Below are 22,450 nucleotides of genomic sequence, written 5' to 3' on the forward strand. Positions count from 1 at the left end.
GTTCGCCTCAGAGGAGTCCTTAAAGAGGGGAGCAGAGATCAAGTATTCTCTGAAGACAAAGCAGCCTCTTAGACACTGGTGTTTCAGCAACTTTGATTCCCTCAGTCCAAATCAAGACTGAAAGACGTCTGAGAATTCTTTAGCCAACACTTCCGTCAGATGTGGTTTTTGTAGTGAAATATTTTTGCACCTCTGGGAGAAGGGGTAGTCTTGGTTTTCGTCACTTTAAAGTGAAACATTTAGAACTTCACTTTGTTTCATAAATCTGTATTTCTGCCATCCACTAAAACAACAGGTAGATATACAGGTAAGTATCAGATAAGTTACAGGCACAAATAACATTAGTAATACTACTCATACTACAAGTGTGCATAGCTGCAGTGAGGTATTACAAAGTGACAGTAGACAAAGGCCTATGGTTTGTTTCTGCAGCAATGAGGGTGAAGTATGGTACCTATCTAGGTCAGATGAAGGACAAAACATTAAACCAAAAATTAGCCAGACAAGTTCCTCCTTCACTAACCTGCAACCAAAAGCATCACAATATGAAATGGCAGAGCATTAGCAATAGCCACTCTAGCCCAATTCAAGGAGTGTGGGTTGCTGAGATTAGCCAGTATCACATCAAAGTGATCATCATACTGCATTGAAGCTAGGCTAAAACCATGTCCTGCAAAAACTGAGTTGCTGCTTAACGCTAAAGATTTTACTTTAAGTTAAAAGTTCAGCAGCCTGCTAAGTGACAGACTTTTGCCACGCAACAACACTTGCTAGCTATTTTTTTCCTGAGGAAGGCCAGATTAATAAAGAAACAAGTTACAGACAACAGCTATAAGCATGCCCAGCCTGACTGATGATGCAAGAGGCTCATTAGCAAGCAAAGCTCTGTGCCAAGGATTAACACTATACTAACTCTGTCCTATTCTCAGAGGAAAGCTCTGAACCCAGAAAAGGACAATCAAATTCACCAAGACAAGAAAGAACACACCCCTGGGGAAATTTTATTCAAGTTCTTGTTTATTTCTTAAGTTCTAGAAGACTTTTTGAAGAGTATATTTAGGATCTCACACTCTTCATAAGGTGCAAACCAGGAAAATTTCTGTTCTCTTCAGCCCTGAATAAAAATGAAAGATAATGCACACAAAAGTTAAAGACTAACCATTTAACACAAACTAAAACAAAGTTACCTCTTCTCCCCTCTTTGATGGGCAAACAAAAGTGATCGTCACTGCTGGGTTATGACCTAGGCAGAAGTCTGGCTTTTCTTCATCACTATATATTCTCTCATAACTCAATACCAGCCTATAAACAGAAAATGGCAAACCAAAAATACAATTAAGACACTGTGTACTGTACAGAAGAAGGATATTCTTGAACGAACATTCACTTTTTGCTAGATACCCAGGCAGAATATACCAAAGTAGCCCTGCTCCTGAAAGCAACTTTCATGGAGGTCTTTATTTCTTTAACCTTACAGTTAACTAAAATAAAGATTAAAACAGTCCCAGCAAAATTACTTAATACAGCATCCTCTTGCACCCCAGTTAAGGCTATGCTGAATGCCTTGTAACCCACATTGTAGCGAGAACTTAGCTCATAGTCACAACAATATTCTCAGCTTTGCTCTCAAACTGCTGGAAAGCAGATGTGATAAACACTCTCACAACTTTTGGAAGTAATAACCACTCATGTTTTACCACATTCCTATACTTTAACACCTTTGTATGTATAATCCCTTTCCATTCAGCCCCCAGAATTAGGAGCAAGATGAACTTATTAGGAAATTGACAGGAGCAAGGCAACTGGGACAGATCATATGAGGCAGGAGTAGAAGAATGAAACATGGTAACTATCCGACAGGGAGAGACAAAGTGCAAGATGACTTGGATGAGAGAACAAGAAGATCAACACAATTTCCCCACTAAGCATTACTGTTCTATGCAGTCTAACAGGCAGAAGACAACAGTTCGCAGAGGGTTGACAGTCTGGCTTCAGGTCAGCCACACCTCTAACTGGCTCTCTACATCGTAGGGCACAGATACACAATCATCTCACTCCCTTCTCAGGCCACCCTACTCTGAGCACATACAATGAATTTTCCTCAAGCAATGAAGAGTTCTTCAATCCTAGCAGGGATAAGATAAAGCTTTCTTGCCAGCGCTTTTATAGAGTACTAGTTGCACTTAAATATGAGAACAAGCTTGTGCTTCCTCAGATGTAAGCTTCTGCCTTGGTACAGAACACCTCAGCCTCTTGTTTCATGCTGGGGGAAAAGCCCTGCAACGAAGGACTAACAACTTCATTTGTAAACTAAAAGAAAACCCTCAAACTTATCACTGATAGGCCAGAACCTTTGGCCTCTCTGTTATTAATCTGGTTTATTCCACTCGTTTTCTTCATCTTGCATCTGAGATAAAAAGAGTACTGCAGAAGTCAACAGGGTACTATTGACCCTACAGACAAGGTAAGCAGGCTCAGATGACCTGAGCTCAGAAAGGTCAGCATGTTAAGTAAGTCCCCTGAGCCACATTGGGTTGTTTGGGTGGTTTTTTGGTGGGTTGGTTGGTTGGTTGTTTTAGGTTTCTGTTTGTTTGTTTCAAGCTACACTTCCAGCACAAAAGGCAGCAAACAGAACAGAGGCAGCATCAGAAAACAGTTTCTCCTAGTCCCAGCTCTGCCACCACCAAGAACAATAAGCCTTGCATTCTTTATCTATTTCTTCTATTAAGAACTCATTAATGCAAAAAATACAGAAGGGCAACATCTGGGCCTATTCTCAACTTGCACTCCTGGGCCCTAGAGTGAGCCACATACAGTGCATAAGCCCCCCCAGAGCCAAGTGCATTTACCCTGTGGGCCCTCAGACAGCAGGCAGAAGGGGTCAAATCTCACTATTCTGCTTGTGGGCAGAGCGCAGCAATCATCCCTCACTTCTGAGAGTTTTGCAATTCTGTAAAAAAGAGCCTCTCACAATGAAGAAGAACATTTGATCTGTTATGGCAGTACAACAGGATGCCTGAAAAAGATTCTGCCCTGCCAGTATTTTAAGAAATTTTTTCTGCCGGTGCTTCAAAATTGAAGTGTTATTGATGTTAAGTTTTAGAAGACTCATCTGTTACTAAGACTGCTTTTTCCAGCCCAGATGACTGAGAAGTGTTCACAGAAGTATCACCACAAAAATGACATACCTGTCTTTGTCATGAAGCTTCAGCTGTTCTTGTGGATGGCCAACATCATACGCCTGACCTTCATGTAACAAGCAAGCAGCACTGCCAGCAGGACAGTTTCTGGTCTCTCCACTTGAACTTCCTGTTATAGAATATAGAAAATAGAATACAGGACTCAGTTTCTAAGCCCTGCTCTACCTGAAGTATCTTGCCATTTTATCTGTGGGCTCACTTACCATTCATTGCTTTACCCTTTTCTAAAAATACCTTTAAAACGGGTTACATTAAAATGTGAAACTGACAAGACAAAACCTGAAGCGCTTGTGACAGTTCATGCTGCTCTGTTTTTGGACAGCAAATTCATCCTTCCTGCCAAAGTAGCTGCAGCTAGTTACCAGTTGCTAGTACAGCTGCTGGATGTGTAGGGCTTTGAGAACTTCTAGAAGTGTGCCAAGTATTTTTTTTTTCCCCCACAACACCAAAAGGATACCAAGTAATGGGTAACCCCTCCTCACAGGAAAGGTTTTTTCCCCTCCTTTGTTTCTTATAAAACATCTTATTCAAAGCTGTCAGCAAAAAAGTTTCAGACTAGTGGTATTTTTAAAACAACAGACCTGCCACTAAAACTAGAAATATTAAACCCTTGACAGGGGCACAAAATACATATTTAACTGCAGAGTGAAAAAACACAGTGGGAGTATACAGCTAAACTAGCCTTTTCAGCAAGTTCCAAATGAGTGATTCTGTGGGTTTAATTCGTTACATATATAGCTGCCAACTGACATGAAAGTGCTAGCTATGCACCATTACTTACCCAAGCACCTAAACACTATTTTAGATGCGTCTCAGGACATTCACTTGGAACTAAGCAACAGCCTGAACTGGAGCCCAAAGTAATAAATTTAGAGCACATGAAGTGCTATGAACCATCTTGGTCCTATTTGGCAGTAAACAGAAGCAGCTACAAGACAAGCTGAGCTCTTCCACTCAGTCCAGTTTAAGTCAACTTTTCTAACGGTACTTGCCCATCCAGAAGGGGTGTATCTCTGAACACCTCAATAGTTGGAGAGTAAAACTTGGCTTCACAGAAAGCAGCCTTCAAATCATCAAAAGTAGCTTGAAACAATACTGCAAGTCCTAAAATACTGATCTTTGGTTATAGGACAACCTCAACCTAGACACTGGAAAAGAACCACACTACTAGAAATTTATACACCGACAGGTGACAAGCAAGTATTCACACCTAAGTCCCTGCAGATGTTTATGAACAAGGAATCATCATCAGAATCATCCACCAAGTACTGTCCTGAAACTTGGATGAGAGGATTCAAGTCATGTTTCTTCAAATCTTCATCAAACACATAGCAAGGGACCTAGAACAACAACAAAAAATTACATGCAATCCATGCTACACAAGTAGGGAGAAGTTATGAACAGGCATATATAAAGCTAAGCCAATATGTGGAAAAGGTTTTTACTTCTGGAAGCTCAAATACTTAAAGCTAGACTTAAAGCTAGATACGCTGACTAAAATGAGGCATCCAAAGTTAGACTGTTCTGCTCTAGTTTTAGAAGAGTTTTACTATAAACAACCATCCAGATCACAAAAAAGATTGAAGAGTTATTTAAAATTCTTAGCTCCACTAACGTCCAACAGATGCTTTATATGCCTATGAAAAACTTAGGTTTATGGAGGTTGTTGGGATTCATTTGGGGTGGGGACAGGTGGTTAGAGTAAAAGTGCCAGATGTGTGAAGAGTAACTGCTGCGTGGATAGTACAGAGATTACCTCTTTCACAGGTTTAAATAAGTCTTTCTTGCAAGCCACAAAGGTCCTCCATTCAAAATAGTGCACACACTCTGTTGCTGTTACAAATTCAGGGGTACCCTATTTAAAGGAGAAAAAATAATTATTTGAAAAACAGACTTCAGTTTTATTTTACATCTGTAGACAGCAAGAAGTGCATTCAAGAGATTAAGAAAAACAGAATACAGCATGTCACAAAAGAAGGACATAGAGTTTCTTAATAGCACTTGTTAACAGCAAGTTTGTTATTTAACAGCTTTGTTGGTAAACTCAGGAAGATGCAGGGTGCCAAATCGTTCTCAGTCTCCATATGCACCAATTCTCAAATTAACATGTGCCAGTCCTAATATGCAGTAATTGTACTACATCTTTTAGAAGTGCTCACTATGCCAGTTGATATTGGCAGAAGCACCAGTCACATCTAGTTACTAGAAAGGAAAACACCAATACAAAAGTGTATAAATAGGTGAACAGCAAGGCAATGCATGGTTTACCAGTTCCTGGTCTTTTATCCTACAAAGACGACTGATTAGCAATTTCCTCTGCTACACAGAAAGAATACCTCTGATCTCAGCTACTTATTTTTATAAGCTCATGTTACACACATTTGTATCTATTTCAAGATGGGGGTTCTACCACAATTCAGGGCTGGATGCTCAACTGCATGTCTCTACTTCGAGAAAGACAACAATCAGATTCTTCCATTCTCCCTCCATCACCTCAGCTAGAAGTACTGTAGCATATTTAAACTGATTCCCTCCCCATTTAACCCTGCCATAAAAGTGCTGGAAACAAGTTGTTCCAGACACTATTACAAAATCCTTTTACTAGGTCACATGAAGAATAAATGTTAGAACTATCCTAACTAGAAGAAGTTTGAAGATAGTTATGATCTGGTGTTACAGCTGGAGTTGAGCAATAATTTTTAATTTAGTTTAAAGAGTCATCTGCTGAAACAGAACAGGAAGCATTTAAATCTTTGCTGCACTGGCACTTTGTTTGAATTGGCTAGATTTCCAAGAGGGGGTGTGCAACAGCATCATCAGTGCCAACAGTGGCACTAATAAGTACTTATCTCTGATACACAAATATGTAAACTGATCACAGTCTGTACAGAAGACCAAGCTGTGGTATCAGTTAAGTGTGTGGAAGGTGTAACTCCAAAAGCACATGGAGGTGAACTGCATGCACACACGTCCCTAGGAACCTTTCAGGGATCTCCATTCACACTTGAAGCAGATTGTCACGAACAACTACTTCCCCAGAAGCCCAGCTGGACGTGTAAGCACTGTTAGTTCAACGATGTACAGACAAAACCTAACGCTTACCATTGTCAGCTATGCTGATCCGTAACAGAGGTCAGTCATTTTCTTCAATGCTGTTCTATGAAACAGCCATGCTAGGTCCACAGCTTGGGCACAGCCAACATTTAAACAATAGCTCTCATTGTTACAGCACCCTGTTACACTGTTGACTCATTCCTCCCCATTACGCTATTAAAATACTACAGTGCAATCCCTGTGAAAACATTAGAGACCCAGAAGAACCCATGATCAGAGCTAAGCTGCAGATCTGCAATTATTTTCTACCAGGACTGAATTTTGAAAGCCACAGTAGATCATGACCTTAAGTTGGTACTAAAGCATAACTGGCCCTTCCTTAAGCTATGAAGGTCAGTAATTAGTACATCTATGAGTACAGCAAGTCTCCTTAAAAAGCAAGTTAGAAATACATGCCATTTCCATTGAAGATAAGAACAGGTGATTTAGACTTACCAGTGTTTTCCCACACAGGAAGTTAATGTTGCTTTGAATTTGGTGCTGACTGCCTTGCTGCGAGCAGTTATGTGTAGTGTTGAGTTCCAGAAGAGTTTTAGAAACTTTCTGCAAGCCTAAGTCACCTAGGGGTTTTTTTTAAAAAAAAAAAAAAAAAAAGGAAAAAAAGAAAAGAGGGGTTATCATAATACATAATACAGTGCCTTCACAGAAGCTCAGACAAGCTCTAATTTCAAGCACTGAGCAGCACAAGACATACCAGTCCACTTGAAGACAGTCTTTGAACAGAGTACAACTGAAGACCTTCCTTGCGGTTCTTGTGATTTAGAAGACTAGATCCAAGTTAAGATAGTGTTTGACATCTCTAACCACACTTCTACTTTCTCAAAGGTTTTTAGCAAACACTTTGAATCTTAAGAAGCCCAACAGCAGGTGCCACCACAAACTAGTCACTGCCTTAGGAACAAGGGCTAATGGACTCCATCAGAAAACCGTTACCAACTAGTTTCAAGTACTACAATTCACTCCTTCCTCCCACCAGCTGCTATTTATCAGCTTCTCAGCCTTTATGCCATTTATACAAATAGTGTCAGCACAATATGAGAGAGAGTCTATCATAGAATGGTTTGGCTTGGAAGGGACCTTTAAAGGCCATCTAGTCTAACCCCTCTGCAACTAGCAGGGACATCTTCAACTAAATCAGGTTGCTCAGAGCCCCATCCAACCTGACCTTGAATGTTTCCAGGCATGGGGCATCTACCACCTCTCTGGGCAACCTGTTCCAGTGTTTCACCACCCTCTTCATAAAAAATTTCTTCTTTACATCTAGTCTGAATCTACCCTCCTTTAGTTTAAAACCATTACCCCTTGTGCTATCGCTACAGGCCCTACTAAAAAGTCTGTCCCCATCTTTCTTATAAGCCCCCTTTAAGTATTGAAAGGCCGCAATAAGGTCTCACCAGAGCCTTCTCTTCTCCAAGCTAAACAACCCCAACTCTCTCAGCCCGTCCTCACAGGAGAGGTGTTCTAGCCCTCTGGTCATTTTTGTGGCCCTCCTCTGGACCCACTCCAACAGGTCCATGTCTTTTCTGTGCTGAAGGCTCCAGAGCTGGATGCAGTACTCCCGGTGGGGTCTCACCAGAGCGGAGTAGAGGGGCAGAATCGCCTCCCTCGACCTGCTGGCCATGCTTCTTTTGAAGCTGCCCAGGATACAGTTGGCTTTCTGGGCTGCATGCATACATTGCCAGCTCTACTTAAATTAAGTCTACTTAATGAAGAACCCACTAGTGCCTGGGCACAGCCACTGTACTGGCGCTGCCTGCAGACAGACAGAACCCAACACAGATCCACTGCCTCTGGATCCACTGCATCCAGTGCACATCCCCCTGCATCTCCCATCCCCTTTAGCACAGCTCATGTGCTGCATGAAGGCTGGGGTCAGTGCTATGTCACTGCGCATCTCTCTCCTCCCCAGCACCTGACATGAAAGGGAAAGGTGGAGCACACTTCAAGTCATGATGAGCACCAGCTCAGGCCACTGAAATGTTCCTGCTCAAACCTATTTTGGTTAGCATTAAACACCAAGCCCTTTTAGATCTAGCATGCTAACTCCAGCCTGTCCATTTTTGATAGGTACATTTTAATTCTGCAAAGAGTTTGGGTTGAACTATAGAGAATGCTATAAAATGCAAGTATTGATCAGCTTCCCCCTTTCCATTTTTGTTGATGTCTGCACTAGGGAGAAAGCAAGTCAAATGTGTAAGCACTGCAGATAACACATTTGCATAGATGCAAAGCTGCTTCATCTTAAAAACACACTTGCTGGAACTTTGTCCAGCCTGTTATCTCCTCACTCAAGGCATGCAAAACTACACTACACCCAAGTAATATAGTCTTGAGAGCAAAAGGAGCAGGAGTAAGCAAACTGGGCAGGAAGAGGGTACAAGAACCTCAAAAATATTCTGTTGAACTGCAGCAGAGAGAAAGCAACTATAGCCACCAAACTTGCAGGTAAGGCTGAAATGGTGGCAATCAGAATGGAAACTTGACGTTAACCCACACAGCATCCCCTCAGTAGCTCAGCGCTCTTCTATTCATGCTGCATATGCTCACACTAACTGCATTACAGGAAGGCACATTAGGACGCTCATACCTAAGCAGCCATTCACAGCATCCCCTGTATAACCAGAGCGACAAGTATTACAGACCGTTCAATAACCCTCTGCCTTCTCAAGGGAAGGTAAGAGTGGAGACATGTCAGCACAGAACGGCAGCATGCATGTGCGCAGGATATGTGCCAGGCTGAGAACCTGCAACAGTGAAGCACGTTACCACCGCCACGGTTCAGTGCCACCTTCCAGGCACCTGGAGGCTGTCAGTGGTTTCTGCCTTTCATATTTCCTGACACTCTTGTTATCAAAAGGCTATCTTCATGTTTTAAGACTTCCAGCACTGATGCTGGCAAAGGTGCCATGCAGCTCTCTCAAACCTAAGAGCTACATACTACTCTGAGAGCAAGAGTGCTACGTATTACATCATTGCTTAGAAGATGCTGGCAAAGTGTCCTCTTTTCTTCTCTACATTAGCAGAAGGAAGCCAAGGCAACTTTCTAGGCAAGAGCTGTGTATAGTAACAATATGCACACGATTAAAAACTCTCCTGTTATAAATGTATACAGTTATAAGCCCCAACTTAGCCGAGAACTTATGGCAGCACCATCTGAGGACTTACCTCAATGCTCTGTAAGCATTAGTTTTCTCTCAGCTCTAAGAATACACTACATTGCACTAAAGGCACTTGTGAGCTGACTCCAATTTCCTCAGTTAAAATGATATTCAAGAAAAATCAAGTTAAGCCAGCACATCTTGTTTACTACAGGCCAATACGCATGCTCTCTTCCCCCTTGCATGCTTAGAACTAGTTTGGGAACTTGCTGTAAGTTTTAGCAAGAATCTCTTCAGTGGCACATGACTCGTCCCATCCCTGCTCACAAAGTAAGTAGTCTCATGAACCATCCCCTCACACCATCAGCTTCCCATGAGCTTCCTTCCAGAGCACCAGTTCTGCAACCACCTTTACCGTAACATCAAGCTCCCTCTTTAATGATCGCTCATGTTTCTTCATGACTTTAGAGATGTGTTCCTTCCAAAGTAACACATTACAAATCAGCTAGTACAGCTCACAAAAATTAGCATCAGATACTTTGCATCGCACAGTTGTGCTAAATCAGTATCAAAGGCACTGTCCACAACACCTTTTGCTCATTGACTCCTTCATCTGTTCAGCTGTTTGGAAGGCAAAAGGCCATCATGGAAGACATCCAATCAGTTGTCCAGAAGAAGCGGGCATTTAGGTGGCAGCTATCATTTCATGTCCAGTCCTTCTACTGCAGCTGGACAAAGTGCACATTTCACCACTCAGGTTAACAAACAGTTACAGTAATATTTCCACTTTTAATTTTAGTAGTAGTCTAGCTAAATGGCACACGAGTCACTAGGTGTCACACTAAGTTAAATAAGTACCACGTCATTTCCATCCTCGCTGATGTTCAAGAACTAAGCATTTGCCTACACCTTGAAAACTTCTACGGTCAATCAATAAAGCTGAAGAGCTTTTTCTAGGAGAGGCCTTTGGGGTCTCAATGCCAACCCTGGCACATCACACTGACACACAGTTAATGTTGCCACAAGGCTTCCCTTGGATACAGGCTGATTACTGTCATAGAGCATACAGCCTTACCACCTATCAAAGCTGGGAGCAACAAACAGAACCAATCCTACAGCTGCCATCCCTTGCATAGCTGATATTTAAAAACAAAACTACTGTTTGCAGTGAAAATTTTTTTCTGAAAGAATGAAGAGATCTGATTAAGCCCATATTTCAAGAAAGCTTACAACTTAGCAAAGTTTCAGCTGACAAATTGCCCTTCCCCCAAATCAAAGCCCTTCAGCTGCACTCAGATTTGGCATACAAGTAATCTCATATCAGCTAGACTGCTTGAAAACAAGTATTTAGCTTAGCTGTTTTAGGTAACTGGAATCTACACTGGAAGTCTACATACGCCTAGACCTGGATCAAAGAGATTCTTCTTTTCTCATTAAGAGTGATTTTTTTTTTTTTTTGACAAGCAAGAAGCTTGATAACCCATTAGCATGATCTCAACTCAGTGTGATGGTGCTGAAGCTCCAGTGCAACTGGAGGCAGTACAATGAAGCATGGCAGGCATCACTAATCAGTCTCAGACTAACCATGAACAAGAACAAAACTTAGACAATTTGACCAATAAAACAAAGCAAAATTCAATGTCAATGTTAACTGCATTGCCTTGATTTCTTAATTTATTGCAGGGTGGTTAAAAACATATCTTACTTTAACAGGATTTGTGGCTTAACCCTTTCAAACAGCCTCTGCAAGACCAAGTTATGATTGGTGCCAAATCCTCTTCATCCAGTAGCAGTCAGGCAATAAGACACTCAAGATTTGCATACAGTGGAATATTTGATACTGCTCATGGTCATCACCCAGCTCTGTTCTCCCTTCCTCTTTCCACAAGAAGCGTGGAACAAAACCTACACAAGCCTCTAGGTCTCACACTTCCCTGGGGAGAACAGGCTTCCTCAAGCTCACTCAACCTGCCACATTCCAGTCTCACTCAAAAAAGCAGGTTAAAACAGATGCCCAGATGCTGCTTCCTTTTTTAATCCACAGGCAACTGAAGCCTCAACCGCACATGAGTTGAGACCCACATCAGCAGGAAACAAAATTCTTGCTGTACACTTTAGGAATGAAACACATTAACAGCATCAAGGGGTCTGAGATGTTATGCTCCTCAGAGTAGAAGATGCTACTACATGCAATTGCAGTTTGAACTCAAATGCAATCTAACTAGTCATCCCAGAAAACTCTGGAGCTTGGATATACTGCACTACATAAAAAAAAACATGCAGCCATGAACCGAGATATACTTTTATTCATGCACCCAGTGATTTTATAAGCCTGGGTCGCAACACTAGCAGTTTGTTTGAAAAGCACTGATTGACCACAGCCTGAAACCAAAGTATCTCTACAGTTAATGGAGAGGGGTGGGGAGAAAGGAGGCTGACTAGCTGCTGTGCATCTGCATACAGGCAGGAATCATCTTCCTCCTCATCATTTTCCAGCAGTTCAAGCTCAAACACTTTTACTGAAGACTCATAGCTTCTCATAAGAGCTGTCTGCCAATGGAAGGCAAGATTGGCAAACATGTTAAATTCAGACTTCAGCTCTGCAGGTACTAAGAGGCAGTCTGAATAGATACTACTTTTCAGAAAGCTATTGCTTTATTCTATTAGAAGTAACAGTCAACTATCAGAAAACCTCTTCATCAGTATTCATATATTATTGTTTCATTAGCTGAAGCACAGAAGTGACCCTGAAAGCGACAAGCATCCATGAAAATAAGCACACAAATACTGTTCAGAGCACAAGGTGTTTCTGACCAATGAAATCATGAGCAAGCATATGTATAGGAATACATCAATTTCATATTTAGATCAGCATGCAGAAGTCCACCACTCCTCAGAATACCAAGGACATCTGTGAACTACTGAAGCAGCCACCAGATTTGACAAGTGTAACTGAAAACAGAGGACTACATGTAATTGACTTCCTTTCTGTGTGTAACAACTTAAAGACGACATCCCAGAAGCTTAGCAATACTCCAAGATTGCATTACAGAGAGTAACCTGACTCTGAACAAAGAGCTGATGTTACATCAGGCTAGGCTGTGGTATAGTTTAGAGCTCTAACTCAAGCTTTATCCTGTGTTCAGTATCAAGCTTCAAACAAGGCTGTGCACAGTGCATATCCTGCCACAGGCAGATGCACTTATATCTACTTGAGATAGCCTTGCATAGTTTCACACTAGATTACAGTTAACTAGACCGTAAGGTAAGTTTCACTGTCCTGTGAAGCTATTATCTGCAATCAGATCATGTTTTCCCAAATCCCCCCAGTAAATCTACAACAGAAAAAAGCTTTACACTGTTCTGAGAAGAAAAAAATCTCTGCTAACATGTCAAAGTTTGCAATAGTTATAAGACCATCCATTAACATGTCTCTGAACTACTTATGAGGAAAGACACTTGTTTACTTACCTACGGACAGATACGTCTTCTTATTGATGTCATATGCACAGACTGCACTTGATCTTCCACACTCTTCAACACCATAACAGAAGTTTATTTTATAAAGCACATGCTTGTCCGCATCAATTGCTTCCCATGTGTAACTGCAAAGAAAAAAAAGCCTGTCAGTTGGTATTCATATTGTCTGCGCTGCCATCCTCTAGACACCAGTCCCTGAAATAACCAAGTTATAAAGCTAAGAGCACCACTAACTTGAGTCTTATATTTGTGTTCTAGATCTATAAATACCAGAAATAATTGTTATTGTGTCAGGGCCAAGAACAAAACAGATTTAACCACTTGAGGAGTATATATCAGGTCCATCTTTCCCTTTCTTGAACACCCAACTGCCCATTCTTCCCCATCAAATCTCTGTGAAGACCACTCTGACTAGGTATATCACAGGTGGTGAACCTTCTTCCTTGAGAACCTGATAAACTTCTCAAACACCTTTGGCAGGCTGCACACTACTGCACTTTAGCAATACCCAATAACAGTGGCAGAAGCGCTAAGTCTGAGTGGAATAGAGCAGCCAGTCTCCTCCTGCCTGTCAAGCAGCAGAGCCACCTAGCTTCAGGGTCAAAATTGGGGTTGAGATTCTCACAGCATTCAGGCTGAAAGATGCTAATAATGCTTATTAGGGCCTAGCTGCACCTTTATGCATTTTATAGATATATCTCTATCTCAATATTGAAAGGACAGTTTCTGAAGGGTGATGTCAGAAGCTGGAAAGCAAGCAGAGCTATCCACGAGAGACTCTGTGAAAGATCACACTAGCTAGCTACAGCCATATCAGAAAGTCAGCTGTCTAAACACTGATAAAGGAACATGAAGCTCTGGTTAAATACAATGGAGAAGAAATCAGAGTAATGGAAGAAAAAAATCAAATGCAGTGGAGTTCAGAGGTAGAGCAAGGATTCATGCAGTGAGATGTGGTCAGCCGCATGACACAGCACCACCCAGTTTCGAGGCAGGCCCAGGTCAGCTAGTTTGGAGTTAGCAGCTCTTCAGACAGCCTGGCTTACTAGCACAGTGCTCTGGCCAAGGTCTGTTAAAAAGGCACAGCTCAGCAAACATTTGCTGCCAGTGTGGCTCAGCTACACCTCTTCTGGCAGCAGCCTGCATCCTCTGGACGATATTGATTTTTGCAACATAAGAGATTCCCCAGCTTCCCTTCTATCTCAAGTGGAAACTTCAGTAGGATTTAATAGAGAGCCATCACATCAGAAAACTGAGGACAGCACAGTGACTTATTAGATATTCCTGTTATTTACAACTCACACAGGGCTTAGATGCATCTATCTGACCCATAGAAGCATTTGTCTTAATCTACAGATTAGTACCAAATCCAGCAAGGGAGCTCAACTCTGCTCTCTCAGCTATCAAGAAATTAGAAGTTTACCAGAAGCTTCACCCATAAGGTTTCTTTGCCTTAGTCTCTAGCTCATAGGTGTTGTACCACTTGACATTATCATACCCCAGATCCCCCCAGGAGGAGAACCCATTCTTTTTCCACTTCTGAAGCCCAATCCTTGGGTGAGGAAGGGGCAACAGCAGTTCAGCTGCTTTACTCTAGATTTTGAATCCTCCAAGAACTCCTCTCAAATCCAGTGCATCCCATCTCTAATCAAAGAGCCGGCAGTAAAATACCACACACTTTTCCGTTTAATTACTGACTACAGGGTTCTTGGCTTCCCTGTACTACAGCAGCCTTATTAATTTCAGTCTGCTAATGGCTGGAACAAGTTAGGGACAACTACAAGAGTTCTCTCTGCGAATGGAAAAAAAAAAATCTTTATATCCTAATCATATTGGGATATAAAGGCTCAAATATAATATAAGGCTCAAAAAAATAACTTACCAGGTACTGAGTCATACCTAAAATACCAATAAAATTACTTTTTAATCAGATTCAAGGACTGTTTCTCAATCCTAGACAAACACTTGCCATTATTCTTTCCTCATAAGCAGGCAGAGCTGACATTTTACAATCATACTGGTTAGTGCTCTGAGCCAGTTTCTTGCATTTCTGACGTGGATAAAGACAATCCCAATGCAGGATGATGATGAGAATTAAGCTACAGTACAGAATAACCAAAGTTCAGGAATGGGAGAAAGCTTACCAACACACAATCACACACACACAAAATTTAGAAGAACCTGACTCTACCTTCAAGGGCTCTGAAAACAGCAAGAGATTAAGACTAAAGCCGTTTTTACCTCCAGCAGAAAATGCATTTCAATCAAAACACAATTTCTTCACAATGAAGCCCCAGAAAGTTAGCATTTCACTGAAAAAATCCCAAAGGCTCCAGTATTCTTTTTTGACTTGTTTTGGAAGACAACAAAAAGGTAAGATATAATACTAAGGCACGAAGTTTTTGATCAAGCTAGAGTGTTCTTCAGTGTGGGGTTTGTTTGGGTTTTTTTTAGATAACTTGCAAATTAAAATCCGTTTGTGAACTGAATGAGAATCTAAGTCCTTCACACAACAGAATTATCACTCTGTGAAAGATTAGGGGTTTGCTTTCCCAGTTCCATGTTGTGCAACAGAGGAAATCAACATCTTCAAGTCTGTTCACCCACACACCAGAAGCAAAAGAGAAACAAGATGAGCAGCTTAGAGAACAGAAGCAAAGCAGTCAGTGAAGCCAGCCTTCCCCCCGCCCTTTCACAGGCCCCTGGACAGGGAAGGCTGAGGAGTCCTTGAAAACAGTCCACAGAAAGGAACTAAGAAATCCCACGTTTAATCATGTTCCAAACCACAACTTCAGCGGCACACAAAAATGAAAATCTAATGCAGTTTCAGAGCAGTATTACTTTCAAGGAAGTTCAAGAGACTTTTTTTTTTTTTTTTTTTTTAATGGGTGGGAGGAGCAGGGCAGGATTTATTCATTGGGAGTTAACAGCAGGCTGGATGTAGCCTAAGCAGCTGTTCTCATCAGAGAGATGCAAAATACACTTTCACAGTAAAAGCAAGAATTATTTCTCTCCCAAATAAGACTCCTGGCATTAAGTCAGTGCCTGGGAATAGTTTCAAGTTGCATGTGCTCTACTTTCCAAGAAGATACAAGCTGACGTCTCCGCTGCATCCCGTAATGGAAACAATCTGTTGGCAATCACATCACCCATCCTGACCATGGCTGAGGCACACGAACTAGCTTCCTCCAGCTGCTCAGCACTCACCTCCATGAGCACTGGCACCTCATGTAATTACCCCCTCGCCAGGGCCAGCCGAAGTTTTCTTGTTTGAAGGGCTTAAGCTACCCCAGATTCAATGCAGTTGAGCTAGTTTAGGGAGCTGTTATACCAACCGCTTTGAAAAGCAACAGCTGTGGTCAGGGGGTGGGGTGCGATGCACCCTCTATCCAGGGGGCTCAATACAGCCACTACCTCATGGATGACACCGTTCAAGCAGCCATTTCCGGTGCAGTTCACGATCTGGGCTCAAACATGGCATCTGCCTTGATTAAAACTGTCAAACAGTTATTTTTGCTGAAATCACATGACACCTGTTTCCAGATAAACCGAACCACGGACTATCTCACAGTTAGAGGCCTGAAACATACACCCACGTCAATCCCCCCAGGACAGGCTCTCCTCCTCTCCCCTCCCCTTCTCCTCCCCTGCATGTTGCTGGCCTCAGCGCCTGACACAAGCTGGACCTCTCTCAAAATTAACTCAGCAAAAACAACAGGTGTGTGCGCATGTGTGTGGAGAGGGGACTGAGCCCGGCCAGTTCCCGGTCTGGCTCACAGTGGTTTCTGGCCACGCACCAGCAGCGGCGGGCAGGGAGGCAGGCGGGCAGGGAGGCAGGCGGGCAGGGAGGCAGGCGGGCAGGGAGGCAGGCTCCCCTGCTGGAGGTAGCGCCAACCCAGGCCACTGTCGAAAGCAGGTGTGCAAGCAAGGTCCAACCGAGTTACTGGGAATAACCTTGCCTGTAGGTCAGCCTTTCCAGCTACCTAGCTTTGTTTTTAAGACACTGAAGCGACAGCATGAAAAAGAAAATTAAACGACTTTTCAGCAAGTCGTAAGATCAAAAGAGAGCTCTGCATTTTTTTGCCAAAGCAAAGCAGCAACTCATGGAAAGAATAACATGAGAAAGGGAAAAGGGATATGAGCATTAGCAAGTCTAGTTTACCTTGCAGATCAGTAGCTCAGGCACTGAAGTCAGACAAGGTACAGACAGCTAACGGCTGTCACAGCACGTGCGTCCCCATGCCAGAGCCACTTTGAGGTCTGAGCACTAGTGAACCACTTCAAATGCAACACAGCACCAGAAAGACTATTGCTACCATTCTCATAACCACGCTCAAGTTTTTGGTTCTCAAACTCTCACCCAAGGGATGATGGCTAGGAAGAAGAGTACACCCTGCTCCAAAGAGCTGTAAAGCATCGTCACAAAGAAACGTGTTCATGTGTTCGCTCTCTGGGGAATGCACTGAAGTGACTCATTTTGCTGAAGGGGTGTTACACAGACAACCCGGCACAGAGACAAGGCAACCTACAACCACAGAGTTGGAAAGCAGATCTGTATGTGATTATGCATCCACACAATTTTGTGCCCAGCAGCTCCTCAGCTATCAGAACACTGCAGAGATGAAACTAATACCTGAAGGTCTTTATGAGCAGGTTCAACCAGCATGATCACAGGTAGAGAAGCTCAGGAACAATTTCCAGGATGACCACTTCAAATTTGAAGCTGGCAGCTCAGATCCACTAGTTGCCACAAAAATCACTACTAGACATGGCTAACATTTTAGCACAAATAGGTATGGTAAAGAAACTTCTATGTCAAAGCAAGTTCTCCTTACAGAAAATGAGAGCTTGAATGGCACAAGGTACAAAGCCATTGCTATGCTTCAAGAGTTTTTTAATGTCCTACTTACGCTTAGCTCTGCTCCAGCTTACCTGTCACTTTTTCCAACCATCATGCACAGTGCATGTCTTCAGGCAAGTTTTCTTGCATATGCATCATACCTAATAGCCTTACAGTTACACCACAAGCTGTTCAGCATTCTCCATTCGAAAGACCTTTGGTCTTTCATGCTACACTGTAAACCACGTCTACTACATCATCTTACAGAACGTGTAAGAAAAGGGATAGCAATTTGAAGTTCAAGAACGCAAGAGCTATAGCGAGCTCACGTGCTGAGAAATCACTTTTAAGCCATTATAATGGCAGCTTCCCAGCCATGTGAAGCAACCATGCACATATGCAAATAAGTCCAGTAATGACTTATTTATGACATCTCCCACTTAAATATGTCAAAGCACTTAATAGAGCTGAGCAAGTTCACCTAAAGGTCACCGCTCTGTACTCAGCACATGCTTCTTCACCAAGGCTAAGCTGAATGCTAAACCCAGGGTTTCCAGCAGCACACAAGAGCACAGCTGTGGTTTCACGACAAAGGCTGAAAAGACCGTGTTTGAATGAACAAAACTGTACGTACAGTCAACTGTAGGAGTTGTGTTATTAAAAACTACAACATTAAATGTAAAGTAGACTTGACTTACAACCCCAAAATTGGAAATTCTGCATAATAGCAATCCTGTGATGTACAGCAGTTCAAGGAGTTTTCCTTCCACTCAGGAATCTAAAAGTTATAGAAGTTATGCACCAACTCCTATCTTTGCACAGTAGAAAAAAACATTACCTGTCATCAAATCATCTCTTATCCAGGGTAGATTATCACGCAAAACAGCAGGCAGAGGCGGCAGTTTGTATTTGCTGCTCTGCCATCACACTTCAAACATGTCCTGCAATTTTTTTAGAGGGGAAGGGAAGTTTTACGGTAATTTCCCCAATGTTACACGGAAGGTGAACCCAAACTGTCAAGCTTGCTTTTGTTTTTAAAGTAGATGGATCTAAAGAACGGTTCACGAAATTAACTCTAACTCCAGAATTTGTTTCTCCTGTGTTGTCACATGAAAGATGTAAGGGGAAAGAGACCGAACCGGCTAGTGACTTCCTATATCCAACTAGTTCCCTGTATTCTTTCCCAGGTGCTCATACTGCAGCAATCCTGGAGACACTTCTACACAGACGATAAAAAGAGAATTCTAATTGCAAGGCACATGACAGCAGAGTCAGCTGTCGGAGCACACAAGAACAAAGGAGAAAGCATGATGAAACCAGTCACTACAAGCCATGACATTTGACAAAGTTTCAGAGAAGGAAAGCTTTTCTTCTTTCCCCAGACTGTCCAAGCATACCAGCACTAAGGCTACACGAAACAAGCAATGAAAACCACTAACTCAAGTTTAAGTAGCCTTACGCCACAGTTCTTGCACAAAACAGTTCTGACCCTTTCCTCCCTGCAAGACAGCTGTCCTAGCCTGGGTATCACCCTACTCTTATTTAAAGGTGAGTCAGCACCTCTTCTAATCCCCAACATTTTCCTTCCTTGCCCACCTTTTCACATTCACACACCAGACACAGAGGCTGCTGCAGCTTCACCAGCCCTATTAGGCCACACTAAAGTCAGGACACTGTTTTCTGAACAGTTGTAAAACAAATCAAAACCTTGTCTTAAGGCACTGCAAAAACAGGTTGGTCAGGGACTTGTCTTGCACATCCATGTTGTATCTTTTGGCCGAGACATCAGCCAGTAGCGTGTTTGCGTTACCTAACTGCGTCATCCCTCACTTGGTAGCTTTTCTACAACTGTGCCTGAGATGACACTTCACCACCCATCTCCCTGGGGTCTTGCCACCTGTCAGACCGCAAGTTCTTGTTTTTTCCTTTACCCATTCTAGATCACTAGGCATAAGTCCTTCAAAGCAGTTTTTCCCACCATAGCACAACAGCAAGCACATGTTTCTGAAGCAGGCCATCTTAAAAGGAAAACTGCTGATTATGCTATCTATTCACAATTTATTTTTCACTTGCCAGTAACAAAAGGAAACTAGCTTAAGTAATTTGCATCCAAAAAGAGACTGCCTGTCTCTCAATGGCACTCCCAAATATTCCTCTACTCACAGACATGCAACAAAACCAAGACAGACATTGATAGGACTTAATGCTATTCTCAAAACAGGAACTGCTTGAGAATCCAGTCATTTAGGGTTGGTTTTTTTTAAAAAAATCTTTAGCATCAGAGGAGTTAAATTCCTTTCAGAAGCCACACAATAGTTTCTCATTTCTGTCTCAATTCTACAACTAGGGTGGTCATCTGACAAAACCATTTTTTGCCACCCTCATGGGTTAATCTTGCAAGCAAACCTACTTTTTCCCTTTTTCATCGTTTAACAGTATTATACCCCAGATTCCACCAGGAGGAGAGCCCCTTCCCTCCAGTGACCCAACCTCTGCCCTCAGTGCTACATTCACTGTGTCACATTGGTGCCTGCCCAGTGCCCTTGATTGAGATAATGTATTCCTGGAAGTACCACTGCATATTCTGGCTAGATAATGAAAAAATGAAGACTAGCAAGTTATTGTTGCCAGACTAAATTCATGGCTGCATGCACAGTAGGAACGTGCCAAAACATGAAGAATAGGGCCATTTCCACATAGCCGTTCTCATTTCTCAAAGCTTTCTTAACTCACCTGTAAGTCACTTCACAGCATTTGGCGATATCCTTAGTAAAAAGAAGGCTACCAAGTGATGCCCCTTCCAAACCACTTTGGGTTTTTTCACACTAGAACGGATACAGCGGCACAAACCAGCAGTCCTGACCGCAGGCGACTTGAACAGAGCAAGCCTCCTCATCTTCTCACCTGCAAACTTCCTCTATCTGCCGAGAGCCACACGACGAGGTCCCACAGGGAACCGCTCCGCGCCGCCAGCCCGCTGACACCCCTCAGGCCGCCCTCTGAAGAGACTCCCGCAGCTCCACGAACCTCCCGCCGCTGCGGCGCGTCCGCTACGGACCAAGCTCGGTCTTAAGCCTGGGAACACCTGCACGCCCAGCCGCGGCCGGCGCTTCCCCCAGCCATTTCCCGGCCTGACCCTCATCGTAACGGGCGACCAAAAGCCCTGCTCGGGCCCCCCGGGGACGGGGCCCGCCCCGCCGAGCCCCCGGGCTGAGCTCCCGCACTTCACACGCGGCTCCGCGGAGGGCAGGAGCGAGCACGGGCACCGGGAGACCCCCCTCGCCCCACACTCCACCGGTTACAGCCCTTGCCCGCGGGCAGGCCCTCTCCAGCCGCCACGTGTCCCGTCCCGTCCGTCCCGTCCCACCGCCCCCCCCCGCTGCCCACCTGCACAGGTCCCGGTAAGAGTCGCTCAGGGCCGCGGCGGCCCCGCCACCTCCCCCCGGCCGCAGGGGCAGCGACAGGAGGACGAGGAGGAGCGGGGCGAGCGCGGCGGCGCGGAGCCGGGGCGGCGCCATGTGGGGGGAGGGGGGCGCCGTGGGTGCCATGGGCGCGGGCCGGGCCGGGCCGGGCGGACGCGGCTGCCCCGGGAAGTCAGGCGGCGCCGGCGACCAGCGGCACGTCATGTGACCCCCGTCCGCCCATTCCCCGGTCATGTGACCGCCGTCATGTGCGGGCGCGGCGCTCACATGGTGCGCCCCTTCCCCTGCCGCGGAGTGGGTGGAGCCTGCCGCTGCCCCCCCACCTGCCGGCCCTGCACGTGCTGGGCGCGCCCACTGACCGCGTGCCGCCGCCCCGCGAGGGCGCGCGCGCGGGTGGGTGGCGGTTACGCGGCCGCAGCGCTGTGGCGCGGCCCGGCCAGTCAGTCAGTCAGTCAGGCAGCGGCCGGTCGGTCAGGGCCGGGGCGGGTGCGTAACGGCCGCCAGCGCCCACCACGGGCCTAGCTGCTGCCAGGCCGAGCTGCGTACCTCCTACCCGCTCACGGGAAACGGGCGGCCCGGGATGCCACCCCTCTGCATCCCCCGGTGTGGTGTGTGGGTGCTCGTAGCAGACCTGCTGCCTGCCTCAGCTGCCGCACGGGCAGCTCCGGGGACGGGTCATTCCTCTTCTGCAGCACCGGCCTCGGGAGAGGCAGACTGCCTGCCCAGCTGTGTGCTGTCAGGAGACTCAAGGCCTTGTGCTGTGCCGGCTGCTGGCTGGCTTTTGGGTGGGGTTAGGTGTGCAGAGGCTCACCCTGTGAAATGCACTCTGAGTGGCACGGTGGGCAAGTCAGAGAGATGCTGTTTGGAAAAAGTTAAATGGGGTTTTATACAAGTTACTCAAAATGTGCTGTGAAGTCTTAGGAGAGACCAGAAAACTAAACCCGTTAGGGATGGAGACTGAGGAAGCAATGACAGCAACGTGGTTGGTTGTATCGCAAGAATTACTACTACAGCAGGGAAGCTGGCGTGGTGTGGAAATTATCCCCCGTTTCAGACGGCGGGCAGGAGGGGAGGCTTGCATAAGGCAGCAGCCTCGTCAGAGGGAAGTGGAAGAGATACTGCCGTACCACCTCTGCCTCCTAGACTACTGAGAAGAGCCAGCTGGCCCAGAGCTTGTACAATAGATTATTGCCAGGATTTAGCAAATTTTAACGGGTGCTTAAGATTCAAAAGAGGGACTTGGCATTTAATTTTTATGAAACTGCAGTTAAAAAGCTCTCCCCACCTTTGAGAGTG

The 22,450-nt window shown here is 44.4% G+C and overlaps 1 protein-coding gene across 1 annotated transcript in view; it reads right to left on the bottom strand.

The window, feature by feature from the left end:
• The window catches only part of IGF2R (insulin like growth factor 2 receptor), a 59,690-nt gene extending 38,440 nt beyond the window's left edge, over positions 1 to 21,250 (bottom strand). The window contains exons 1-7 of the mRNA XM_050892964.1: positions 21,120 to 21,250; positions 12,884 to 13,017; positions 6,750 to 6,874; positions 4,957 to 5,055; positions 4,411 to 4,540; positions 3,189 to 3,309; positions 1,188 to 1,302 (exon numbers count right to left, since the gene is read on the bottom strand). Of these exons, the coding sequence (XP_050748921.1) occupies positions 1,188 to 1,302; positions 3,189 to 3,309; positions 4,411 to 4,540; positions 4,957 to 5,055; positions 6,750 to 6,874; positions 12,884 to 13,017; positions 21,120 to 21,250 (855 nt within the window). The remainder of the gene's footprint in view (positions 1 to 1,187; positions 1,303 to 3,188; positions 3,310 to 4,410; positions 4,541 to 4,956; positions 5,056 to 6,749; positions 6,875 to 12,883; positions 13,018 to 21,119) is intronic.
• Between the last annotated feature and the right edge of the window lie 1,200 nt (positions 21,251 to 22,450).

The sequence above is a fragment of the Gymnogyps californianus genome, chromosome 3, assembly GCF_018139145.2.
Source record: "Gymnogyps californianus isolate 813 chromosome 3, ASM1813914v2, whole genome shotgun sequence".
Taxonomy (NCBI): Eukaryota; Metazoa; Chordata; class Aves; order Accipitriformes; family Cathartidae; genus Gymnogyps; species Gymnogyps californianus.